At 42.7% G+C, this 12,865-nt stretch overlaps 1 protein-coding gene across 1 annotated transcript in view; it reads right to left on the bottom strand.

Annotated features, from left to right (window-relative positions):
- The window catches only part of WASL (WASP like actin nucleation promoting factor), a 299,023-nt gene that overhangs the window by 152,466 nt on the left and 133,692 nt on the right, over window positions 1-12,865 (bottom strand). Inside the window, exon 4 of the mRNA XM_069229876.1 lies at window positions 12,551-12,647. Coding sequence (XP_069085977.1) covers window positions 12,551-12,647 — 97 coding nt within the window. The remainder of the gene's footprint in view (window positions 1-12,550; window positions 12,648-12,865) is intronic.

The following is a 12,865-nucleotide window of genomic DNA, read 5'->3' as shown; positions in this document are numbered from 1 at the left end:
AGCCCGAACTGCCAGGCCAGGTCCTCCCTGGACCAGACAAGCATCCTGGGACCGTTTTTGGGGTATCACCCCTCATCAGCAAGGCTAGCTTGAATCTGGTGGCACAGCGAGCAAGGGACCCATGTCTGGGCATACCCTTCCCACTTAGGGCAACAAACGCAGAAAGGTTGGAAAAGCCTTATCCATTTTTTTCCCTGCAAAACAATTTCCTCCCTTCTTGTAGCAGGTTGAACACTCTAGTTGTGCTATCAGTAAGGAAGATCAAAGATATAGCAAATTAGCAACAGGCATAGCTTATAAGGCAGAAGCTAGCATCCTTAAAGTCAACATTTTGTTAACAGGGCGACTTGAAGCCTCTGCTTACAAGACTGCCATTTTGTTTTTTCTTTTGGAACCACATTTCCTAGGCAAGTATAGATATTAGAGTCCAGGAATTATCTACATTTACTTTTACAGGGGCTGTCAATATCCCTTTGTTCGTTAACATATTCTGCTATTCTCAAATGGAGATCTGCAGCTGAAAGCTGTAGGGCTAAAGTAGCACTTTCTGCAAGTTGTAATTATCACTCAGATATTCAAAAACATGTTTTGTGAACTTGTAGAAACACCTAGACAATAGGGTTCATTAGACATCTGTCAAACTGCATAGAAATAAAACTGGATTATACTCCAGAAGTTTTCCCAAATTGTTTGTATTGACATGAAATGATGTGCCTCTTTAAAAACCCCATTCTTCTCACTTATGGCTCCCACGTCTTGGCTGCATTCCTCATTATCTCCTTATTCCACTTTTCTTTTTTTTAACACTACTTCTGTGTACTCCTCCAGTCTGAGTAGACAAGGAGCAACTTTTTTTTTTAGAGCGAACTGCCTTGGAGACCAAGATACAGATTCGGCAATGAATAATTGGATAAGGGTTCTCCACTATTTCACAATTTATTTTTTTTTTTAAGTCTTCCTACTCTTTTTTTTGTTTGTTGGTTGGTATCGACAGAAACCTCCATTTGGTGTCTCATTGTGACAATGTCCTACTTCCTCCAGATATTCGCACCTTAGGTAGCAAGCTTCGGATTCTTTTTATTTTTTTGCTTTTTGTCCTCCCATCTGCTTGGTGGAGGTGTGTGGGTCACTTGTGAATCCAGAAAATTCTTTATGCTGCAAAACTACACCTACAGGTAAGAAACTACGTGTTGCAGCATGAATCTTTTCTGGATTCACATTCTGTGCACTGATTTTATAGCAATTTTTAATCCTCTGGTGACTGGGTTGAGGATGGGCACTGATTTGTAAATAGATGATGTAGAACAATTTCACCTACCTGAGCTTTGTTTATTTGAATATCAATACAATAATGTTCTGTAAACATGAGCACTGATGCCATGTTACTGCCGCACAGATTACCTGCAATGGTGTATTTGACAGAAAGGCAATGGTTGTTCCTTTTTACCTGTGGAGTGTGCTCTTGGTGCTATTGTCAAGGTTTCGCTTGCATAAGTGTGGCACACTGAACTGCTGGCACAATCCATCTTGCAATAGTGTTCTTTGTAACTGGTCTTCCCAAGTAATTATTACAAATGATCCTAATAATTGTTGATTTTTCCTATTAGGCTTTGCCTTTTCAATATAATACATGATGAAGCGTTTTGCATCCAATGTGAGCAAAGCACTTTCAGCGTGTCTCTCTGGATTATGAAAGAAACTTGGTATTTGAATATTTTGATTAATATGAAACTGCGAAGCCACTTTTGGCACAAAGGGTGGACCTGTTCTCATGATAATTCAGTCCTTGTGAATTTGAAAACAGGGTTCTTGTATTATGAGTACCTGTAACTCACACCGCATAGGGAAGTAATAGCTACCAAAACAGCTGTTTTTTAAGTAAGCATCTGTAAAGTAGCTTTGTGCAAATGCTCGAATGTTTAATTCATGATTTGAGTAAGTACCATATTTAGGTTCTATGCGGGTGCTGGTATCCTTCTTGGTTGTGCTATTCTCTTAGCGGCCTCTTAGAGTCTCTTTAAAACTGGTGCTGTGAAAAAAGGTCTTCTCGTATGTCCTCTTGTGTAGGTCACTATTGCTGCTAGATGAACTCTTAAGGATGCATAGGTAAAACCTCCTGTAAAATGTAAGTACGATATTTTAACACTTTTTTCCCGTGTGATTTTTTTCATTAATCTACTCTTTACACACCATAGTGAAAAAAGTATCCATTTTGCCATATAACATTTTCTTGTTATTGGTTTTCTTGCTTCCCTTAATACTGCCATTGTCTTTTCTGGTAGCTTCATGTGTCCAAATCCTAAGTCTTCAGGAGCCATGCCATTAGATTCAAAGAGTCTTGTTCTGAGTGTAATATCCTTCCCTCTTCCATTCACAACAGATTCTGTTTTGGTAGCCTTTGAAATCTTCCTTGAGCTAGTTGCACTATCTGTGAGTACCAGGGTTGCCTTACCCACTGTGGTGCAATTAACATTAAGGTCATGTGACTCCTTTTACATTTGTTGTTCAACAGAGGAATTGGGGGAAAAGTATATGAAAATGTCCCTGACAAGTTTATTTAAAGGACATTCCCTAGTGACCGAAGGTGTGGCTACCTGGAGGCAAAGTACTGGTATTTTGTGTTCTAAGGAGTTACAAGACAGCTCTACTGTTGGTGTAACCCACTCCTGAAAGATGTTTTGTACTACTCTCTGGTTGAACTCCCATTCTTGGGAGCATGAGGCCCGCCTGCTCAGTCTGTCTGCATCGACATTCTCCTTCCCTGGTAAATGTATTGCTAGAATCTCCATGTTTTTGTATTGCTTGTTTCCAGAGTTGCTAAGCTAGCCGTCATAGGGGTGGAGATTGAGTCCCTCCCTGTTTGTTGATATAAAACATTGTTGTGTTGGCTGTTCAAATCATCATTGTCCTTCCCTGAAGTTGCTTTTGAGGCACTTTCAGAGCTAGAAAGACTGTTTTCAGTTCTAGGATGTTGACGTGCTGTACCGCATCTTGTTCCTTTCAGATTCCTCGTATTTTCAGGGATTGCATGTGTGCTCCGCATCCCATATGTGAGGCATCTGTGGTTATTGTCACAGATGGGAGTTGGTTGCAGAAATAGTCTTTCTTGTGTAATGTTTTCATTCCACCATGCAATTTCCTCCTGTACCTTCTCTGTGACAACAACTAGATCTTCCTAATTACCAGTTGCTTGTGACCAATGATTTGGAAGCCACTCCTGGATTGGTCTCCTATGAAGTCTTGCATATGGGATTAAGGGAATGCATGATGCCATCTTTCCCAAAAGTTTCCTCACTGTTAGAACTTGCCCCTTGTGGTGATGGAGTCCCTCCCAGAAGGGATTGCGTTCTTTTCTTTTCTTTCCCTTGCATCTAGATTATCCTTGCTCTCAAGAAAATCTTTTCCTGTTCTGGTGAGGACTTTTCTAAATTCAACAAGAAACCTAGTGTGTACAGTGTCTTCATCACGACTTGAAAGTCCTGTTTGCATTTTTGGTATGAGTCTGCTCTTACTAACCAGTCGTCGAGGTATGGACATACATGTATACCCAATGTTCTGAGATGTGCCATTACTGCTGCAAGACACTGACACTTTGTGAACACTCTTGGTGCTGATTTTCTTCTGAATGCTAGTACTGTAACTTGATAGTGTGTTCTGTGCAAGTAGGCATCTTTCAAGACTAGAGTTGCCATTTAATCTCCTTTTTGCAACTGTGGAATGACCTCCTGTAAAGTTGTCATTTTGAATTTTTGAGTTTTTATAAACTTTTTGATGAACCTGAGGTCTAGAAATGGACAGAAGGAACCGTCTACCTTTGGAAGTAGGAAACATATTGAGTAATTTCCCTTGTTGATTTCTTGCTATGGGACTTGTTTATCCAGTAACTCCTTGACCTCCTAGAGGAGTTGAGCTGTTTCCTCGTTTGAATGGATCTTTTTCTTTGGTCCTCTTGTTAGTGGGAATTTGTTTAGTGCTATGAAATAAACTAACTGAATTGTGTTTAGGATCCATTTGTCTAAAGTTATACTCCTCCACTCCTGGAGAAAGTTTTTTAATCTTCCACCGACTGGTGTGCTGGGATGGAACTTTGACTGTTTGGTCTTTTCCCTCACTGATGGGATTTGGGAGGGTGTTGTAGTTGTTGTGCAGTCACTTATTTGAGGGGGTTGAGCCTACTCTGCCTGGCTGACCTCTCCCTCGAAAGGAGTTTCATCTCTGGTACTGTCAACTTTGCTGTGTTTTGAGGTGTTGTAGCAGTTTGCTGCCACTCTGGAAACCGTGGTGAGAATTCCCAGTCTGGAAGCTACCCCTGGAGGCTGCTATTCTTGCAGGGAATGTCCCCCTTCGTATCCCACCACAAACCTGCAGTGTGCCCTTGGATATGACTGTTTCGTTGCCCTTTTTTGGTTGAGCTTGGCAGCACGCAATGCTGTCTGCATGACAACCTATGTTTAATATGGGCTTCTAAGCACGCCCACTCTTGCCATTTTTTCTTGGTTGTGCTGGTCTTAAATGCATCCTTTTCACTGGTCCATTTTTCAAAATCTCCCTCCAATTTGTGATTTAGTTTTCTCCTAGGGGATTTCACTAAGAGAACATTATTGTTGGCAATCATGCTACGTTATGCTTCCTCTTGTTACAGCGTGTGGTGCCCCCTTCTCCCGTCTGGTTTCGCCCTTAACCCCAGATGCAATAAATAAATTTCTCCTCGCGGCACAGTCCCAGGATGATTGTGTCTGGTCCAGGGAGGACCTGGCCTGGCAGTCTGGGCTGGACTGTTCCCATGGGGAATAGGATCAATTTGCTGTTTTCCTCTAAAACTAGCAAGTAGGCATTTAGTTTAGAAAAGCTGTGACTCAATTTAATGCATTCATTTAGGACTCATGCCCAAGCTTGAAACTTTAGACATTCGCTGTCCTCTGTGCCTCCTCATGGAGAATTAACCTTGCATCAGCGCGATGAAGAGGATGGCCCAGGCCAGTGTGTTTTGTGGTCGCCAAGGCACTTCCCAGTTCATCCTGTACTGTCCTCCTCTCAGCCGGCTCTTTCCAGTTCTCAGTAGTTCAGTATGACGTCCACACCACTCCCAGATGCGACCCTGCACACCCTGACACACAAAAGTGGTCTTGAGCATAGTAAGTTGCTTAGTACATGTTCGTTGCAGCGGGTATATTAATCCTGTGTGCTACTTTATGATGACTCCAAGCTTCCACTAGACAAAGGTGCATTCTCTCTCCAGAAAGAACATAAATCGCAAGTGTTATTTGACATTTTTACATTATATGCACTTTATGATTTGCCTAGCACACGTTCTTTGCAGCAGGAACATTAACCCTCTGCGCTACCTTATAATAAGTCCAAGCTTTTACTAGAAAAAAGTGAATACTCTCTCCAGAAAGAACATTAATCACCAGAGTTATTTTGACATTTTTACATCAAATGCACTCTAAATAGAAGAACGTAACAAATGGATATAAAAACAGCTGTAACAGTGAGTTGAAGGGGCTGGGAGTGGCCGGACATGGAATATATAGGCCAGATTTGGCTTTAAAATTACGTTGCCCCGGTATTTAGTGCTTGAACATTTATGAGCAGCAGCCGTGTTACTGCATAGCGCCTTAATGCTATTTTCTGCTTAGAAGAAGTTTGTTTTTTTGGGCCTCCAGGAATAATGAGTTATTTGTTTGAGCGCAATAATACAACTTTACTGAACTCCTTAATAAATAACTTTGAAATGTGTACACTGCGGCCGCTTCCAAACCCTGTGCCTGCAGTCCACCCTAGCTCATGAAATGTAGCGGCAGCCTGTGAAGAAAACCGTCAAATAAAGTGCTGAAATCCTGGCTTTGCCATGTTTTTAATGCGATACACTACTATCCAAGAGGGCATACCAACTGTAATACTGTAAATTTGGAAGCTAGCCCTTGGAGTAGTATTCGTAGAGCTGTCCAGCTCCCTAGTTCAAAACAAGATTTGCTTTCTTATTATGCTTCTGTTTTGCATTCTGGGACTTGTAGTTTTATTTTCATAACGTGACAAGCTGCAAATACAAAAACAGAAACCCAACTAGATACACTACACACGTTCGAGTCTGTGAAGCTTGAGCTGTGTGTGTGCGTATATTTATAAAAACAACCTTGAGGAGTGCTTACAGTTGATTATGTTGTACAATGGTCAATATTTTATAACTAATATTTCAGTTCAGGACTGACTGTGCATCATTATTATCATGTTAGATGGCTCTCCTCAAGCATGAAAAAAAATCATGGGTGCTTTATTCGACTCCCAAGACTGCAGTAAAGGGACAATGATCCAGGAAGCGCGCATTCTTGGAGTAAAATTATTTATTCATTGACCTGTGGGCATTGTCACCTGTACCAACTGCCAAGTAAATATGTTTTACACCTGGGAGTTGTTTGTGTTTTAAGGGCTTTGTTTAAAACAATATTCTAGTAGGCCTACTAGCCCTTTAGTTATATGCTGGGCCACTGAAATTACGTGGCAGCAAGGATCAAAATATGCACTTGGTTGACCAATTAATGTGCCAAAAAAAAAAGTCTAGTTATAAATTTACAATGCCAATAGCTCCAACTCAAGTAAATGGGGAACCTATTGCACTACAAATGCTTGTTTTAGTTGGTCGAGACTCTCATCCACCATGTTACCAAACAACTGTTTTCTGTAAAATAGAGTGTTTATAATGTAGGCTTGTATTTCAGGCTTGAACCATGAAATCCTCAACCAAGAGAGGCGCCTTAGAGTGACCCCAATCATTATTTGGCAACTAGATGTGTCTGCCGCATCCAGAGCAGATTTTAAACATGTATTTGCTATGTTATTTCCTCAAGATGTGCTGCCCTTTTCTTATATTGCTCAGGAAGATGTTTCATCAGTTCTCCTATCTCCTCCTAATGCTGATGAGCGTGCCTATTAAGTAGCACATTTGAATTTGCAATCCGCCACTGCTTTGCAGCACTCCGCTTAATCCTGCATCCCACAAGATCCATTTTCTTACTCTCCTTCTCAGAAGGGGGTCCTCAGGTTGATTATTTAGCCCTCTTCCTTGCTGTCGAAGTGATTACGGAGTCTCCCAGGACAGTGAATTAATGTACACAGGATCCATTGAGGAATACTTATATTTCTTTTCAACCCTTAGAGAGGAACTACTTTACAAGTAGCTGGTTCTTTAAGGGCTTCCCTGCCTTGATCAAGGATGCCTGGGACCTAGGAAGAAATTGGTTTCTCGCCTGACTTGGCAGCAGTGTTACTAATAGAAAGCAGGACTAAGGATTATCCCTCTTCTAGCTAAACATTAAACTTGTCAGCTGCATTCTTTATCACCATATTGTAAATTCCAATATCATCTAGGCGTGAGGATTTGGATGGGTAATCCTCTACCTCCTCCTCAGGTGAGCCTGCCTCCATGTCTTCCTAGTGAGTTTCTATATATTCACCTTTCTCTGGAGCCTGATACATCCCTTGTTGGTCATCTTCCTCCTCATAAAAGAGTTCTTACTCCTCCTCTTGGGCCTCAGGTGGAGAGGAGGTTGAATTTCTTCGACTTCTACCTCAAATGTTTCTTTGGTCGTCGAAGTCTTCTGTGGGATCCTGAATCCCTTCAGTCGGTCATCGACTTCTTTCTTCTTTTGAAGAAGCGCAGACTCTCAAGGGAGGCCTGCGCCTCCCAGACTGCACTCTGGCCCCAGTAGGTGGCCATTTCCTTGCCACAGCTGCTCACACTCTACATCAATGTGAGCTATAAAGCGCCTGGGAGCACTCCGCAGAGTGGGCCGTACCCGGACCCATCCACGCCCATCAGCGGCAAATGGAGGCTGGGCTGGGCCACCCCTCTGACATCTGGCAAAAGCAGGGTGAGTGTTAACTTCAACTATCCCTAGCAAATCATAGCTGGAGGGGGTTTTCTGACTCACCCTCCCAAAGCTGTAACTGTATAGCGCTTAAGAAGTGCATTGAGTGGAAAACGGTTGCTGGATAAATTGGCAGGATGGGTAAAGAATCAGTAGGGGGCTTGGGAGCCACCAAATTCAACTTTAGATTCCTTTCAAGCCTGAGCGGTTGGGGTAGTCTCAAATGAGATAGATTTTGCAGAGAGACGCCTTTCATTGGAAATTAGTAACTGGCAGCGAGCATCAGCCACTGATGAGGTGTATGAGCTTTCTGATAATGAAGACGGTTGGCTTGTAGTACACAATGGAGAAATGCTTAAATCACCCCTGGCAGCAGTTGGAAATCATGTTGTGGAGGATCCCCCAAGAAAGGGCAAGGGGACTTTGACTCCCCTCCTGGCTGTAGCAGTCGTCCACACAAGAGGAGAATACCTCAGAAGAAACCTGGAGAAAACCCAAAGTGGCACTTTCTGAAAAACTGAACTGCTCTGGTATCCAGGAAGGTACTCATGTAAGTCAGTGTCAAGCCCCCGGCTTTGAAAATCTCTTGCTAAAATTCATGGAGATGGTTGAGGCATGCCTGTTGCCGGTAAAGGAGAAATTGCAGGTCTTAAAAGCAGCAGTTTCCCTGTTGTATTCCAGGGGAGGGGCCCACTACAGCACCAAAAAAGTGTGGGACTTTGGATCTTGAATGTTATGGCCCCATCCAGGAAAAGGAAACCGAGCTAGACGAAAACCCAGCAATTCAGGAAAAAGTGTTATCCAGCAGTCCCAGAACCTTCCAAATACAGGGAACCTTGTAAAGCATGTAAAAACGCCCAGGAGAATTCATGCAGAACAGCATGGGAATCTAGTAGAAATTGTATTAGTAGGAGATCCAGAAGCTGAACTGGAGAGAATGCAGTGACGGTTCCAGAGCGGAGGAGGGGTCAACATTTACACTGCTGTAATAGTCTACCGCTCTCCCGTTTGGAGCTTCCACCTGACTGTGCCCCCTCTGTAGTAATACTTGCAAATGTTCCAAAAGCAAGTCCACTGAACAGCTAAAGAACAAGCCTGCTCTGGAAGATAGTTAACAGGGGTATCTTTGAGACTGAAACATCAAAAAGGCTGGGCTGCAATATTCCCCCTGATGTGTGGTTCAGTAATTTTTGCAGGGTTTTCCTGGGAGGATCCCAAGGGGAGGAAATGGATGAGCTGGCAGGTCATACCTCAGATTTGGCCATTAGATTTACACTTGATGAGGTGTTGGCAGCTATGCAGGATAGCTCAAGCCACAAAGCACCAGGCCCTGATGCAATCCCAATCGACCTACAGAAAAGTGATCCTCAGTTATGGGCACCTATAATGCTAAATGTCTTAAATGCGGCTATGAGTGCTGGAATCCCTTCCTCCTGGAAATCTGTGTGTATCATCCCCGTGTTCTAAAAGGGAAACCGGAGTGACCCCAAATCCTACTGCCCGTTCTCACTCTTAGACTCCTCTATGAAAATATTGGGACAAATTGTTTTACAGGGTATTGAGGAATGGATGAGAGAGCATGATGTGCTGAGTAAGGTTTTAGGGAAGGGCTGGGGACTCAGGAGCAATGTTTGAATTTGCTCATGTTGATCAGTAAATACACGCAGGCGAAGAAGGGTACCCTGTATCTTGCGTTTATGGATCTTAGCTGTGCTTTTCACAAAGTAAACCGCAGCAAGTTATGGGAACGCTTAACCTCGATGGGTTTGGAGCCCCAAATTGTGGAATTGTTCCGGTATGGAACTCATGGGGAATGCAAAGAACGTTTTAAAAGAGGTGTGAGACAAGGGTGTGTTTTGGCCCCCACACGGTTTCTTTTATACAAAAATGGTTTGCACAATTATCTGGTGGAAAGATGTAAGGATGTTCCTATAATAAATTTTAAGAGTTTGCCAGCCCTGATATATGCCGCTGATGCAGTGCTAATGTCCTGTACTATGAACAATCTCTGCAAGATGGTTAATGCGTATGGTGATTTTATGTCTGATTTAGACTTAGAGGTTAACAGCAGTAAGTCACATTTTATGGTTTGTGGCAAGCCAGTGAGCAAAGTGGGTGCTTTGGAGATCAACGACCAAATCTTCAGCCGTGTGCAGCAATATCCTTCTCTAGGGGTATCTTGATGAAAAAGGAACATGGAAGCTCTGCATTTCAAGGCAATGTGTGCGCTTTAATGCCTCTGTAGGAGCTACTTTTGAGTTTGCCGTAAGACTGGGAAGTAAACCTATTCAGCCTCTGCTTGAGGTGTATAAACTTAAATGCCTCCCGGTTCTTATGTATAGGGCACCACTCTGGGGCTATTTGGGTAGCACAGCCCCCCAGATAGAGGAAAATCGCTTCTACAGAAGGTTATTGGGCGTGGGGCAAAATATCTATGGGTTTTGGTTACACAAGAAATTGAATTTGGAGTTTGTGGAGGCTGGGATTACCGCCCCTAATGCGATGGATTTCCATCTGGTCAAATTATTGTGCCTCCATAAATAGGGACATGTTGCCTGACTATTTGGCATGTGATCGAGCTCTGGATAGCCCCTGGTTGGCATATATAAAAGAGGTTGTCACATCGCTTGGTCTCTATCTCTGCTGGTACCTAGGAAATCCTACCAAACCTGTGCATTTTTGAAAACTAGACACCTAGGGGAACCCAGGATGGAGTAACTTGTGGCACTCTCACCAAGTTCTGCTACCCAGAATCCTTTGCAAAACTCAATATTTGGCAAATAAAAAATAAAAAAATAAAAACTTTTCCCTCACATTTCGGTGTTAGAATGTTCTGGAATCTGAGAAGAGCCACAAATGTCCTTCCACCCAGCAATCCCTCAAGTCTCCTGATAAAAATGGTACCTCACTTGTGTGGGTAGGCCTAGTGCCCGCGACAGGAATAGGTCACACAACGGTCAATGTTGGTCCTTACATGAGGGCAACTTTTGACACAGGGGTGATCCATTCCTGACACAGGCACTAGGTACAGGCAGGACCAAAAACGCAGGTGCCTGCCTTCCAAAACCAGTTTTTGTTGGCCACAATACGATTTGGCTGGTGGAATTTGGGGCTAAACTGAATTGGGGAGCTCCCAAGAGAGCACTCTCTGTGCTTGCCGCTGCATGCACCTACTCTCTGGGTTGGGCTAACCCGCTATTGTCCCGCTGCACAGACTGAGCTTGCGAAGGGACAGCAGGACTGTCCTCATCACCTCCCTCATAATCAATGGAAGAGGAGTTATCGAATGGGACTCAGTCCCAGAGTCTGCGGCATTGTCCTGTCCCTGGAAAATATTTTCCACCCACAGGTTTGAGCTTCGAAAGTTTGGAGGCCGAATGTTTTAGTCAGGTTGAGAATGTCTACTCCGAAATCAATGGCAGTTTGTCCGGCTCTGAGGTGGAAGTTTCTGCTTTTCTGCTCGATCCCGAAACAGGTGTGGCATGCTGCTTGGTCAGCGCTGAATGCAATTTGGTCTTCAGTTTCGGTGCCGAACCCCAGGGTTGGTCATCCGCCTGTGTTTTTCAAATCGATTGGCGTAGAGTGCAGTGGCATAGAGTGGAGTTGTGCAGAGTAGATTGGTGTGAAATACACAGGAGTGGTGTAGAGTGCAGTGGCCAAGAGTGTAGTAGTAGAGGGTAGAGTAGAGGGTAGAGTAGAGGCGCAGCTTGAAGTGGCGTAGAGCGCGGTGGCTTTTAGTGGTGTAAAGGGGGGTAGTGCAGTGGTGTGATGGGGTTCAGAGTGGGGTGGAGTAGAGTGGAGTATTAATGGTGTGGTAGCACACTGCCATTACAGAGAACCCATTTTCAATTGAAATGATCATTACATTTGCACAGACATACAGTTTACTAATAAATCTATGAAGAACACAGACGAAAAAGTGTGGAAACGATCATCTAGTTTAATGATTTGTTTTGATCATATTAAAGTATTTGTTTCCGACACACTTCAGAAATAACAAATAATGTGCTTCATTTGTGCGTTCATAATTCAAATATATTTACAAATACTTACACAGTTCACTTAAATGTTGTGTGCCTATCCTCATATTCATCAAGATTGTTACATATACCTTGCACTTTGAAGTCAAGAAAAAGAAAATTAAACAAGCGCCCTTGGAAGACACCGCCTGACATTTGACCTCTGTCTTTGAATTCACAGCAAATGTGACAAGATAAAGACAAGATTGAAAGGCCTGTTAACAAAACGGATACAGAAAACACAGTTTAGGCAACAGGAGGGACCAACGGAACCTTGAAAGCTCAAAGAAAATAAAGCTAGCAAATGGAAAGCTAGAAAGTGCGAGTTACAAACCACAAAGCCAATGGTAATCAACTACTGGAACAGATTCCTATGTCAACTTTCTGAAAGTCCAAGATGTTTTTTAGCAAACCAGACATCCGAGGTGTCTGGTAGGCTGCGACCTCAAAAATAGAATGCAGTTTATCTGAGAAAAGGATTTGCCTGTGTAAAATACTACTAGAACACAAAGATGGGCAAATCTCCTTTACTATGGACTTTGGGATTCAGCTTGCTTCCACATCAGGTCAGCTTTAGGTTTATTGAGCAACTACTTAATCAAACATCGAAACAACTTAACAACAGTGTATGACATTCTACTGTAAGCACTTATTTCTACATACCAGATTTTCTTTTCTGTTTATCAAGCAACTCTGTTATGACTTTTCTGAATTTTCTAGCTTCTTCTTCATTAGCAAAATTGAGAGCAGCCTGATAGTTCTGAAATTAAAAGTTGAAAATAATAACATTTTTAACAGTTCTAGCAATAACTATACATAAATGCATAAAATAAGGTAGACGTGTACTACTAATTTATCACAATCTAAAAAATACATAAATAAGTAAAAAAACAAAGGAGGAATAGTAATTCTGTAAAGCAGTGAATCCCAACCTTTTGACTTCTGAGGACCCCCACTTTATCATTACTGGAGCCCAGG

Source organism: Pleurodeles waltl, chromosome 4_1 (genome assembly GCF_031143425.1).
Source record: "Pleurodeles waltl isolate 20211129_DDA chromosome 4_1, aPleWal1.hap1.20221129, whole genome shotgun sequence".
Taxonomy (NCBI): Eukaryota; Metazoa; Chordata; class Amphibia; order Caudata; family Salamandridae; genus Pleurodeles; species Pleurodeles waltl.
The sequence above is the reverse complement of the archived record's forward strand: the minus strand, read 5'-3'. Positions and strand labels throughout refer to the sequence as shown.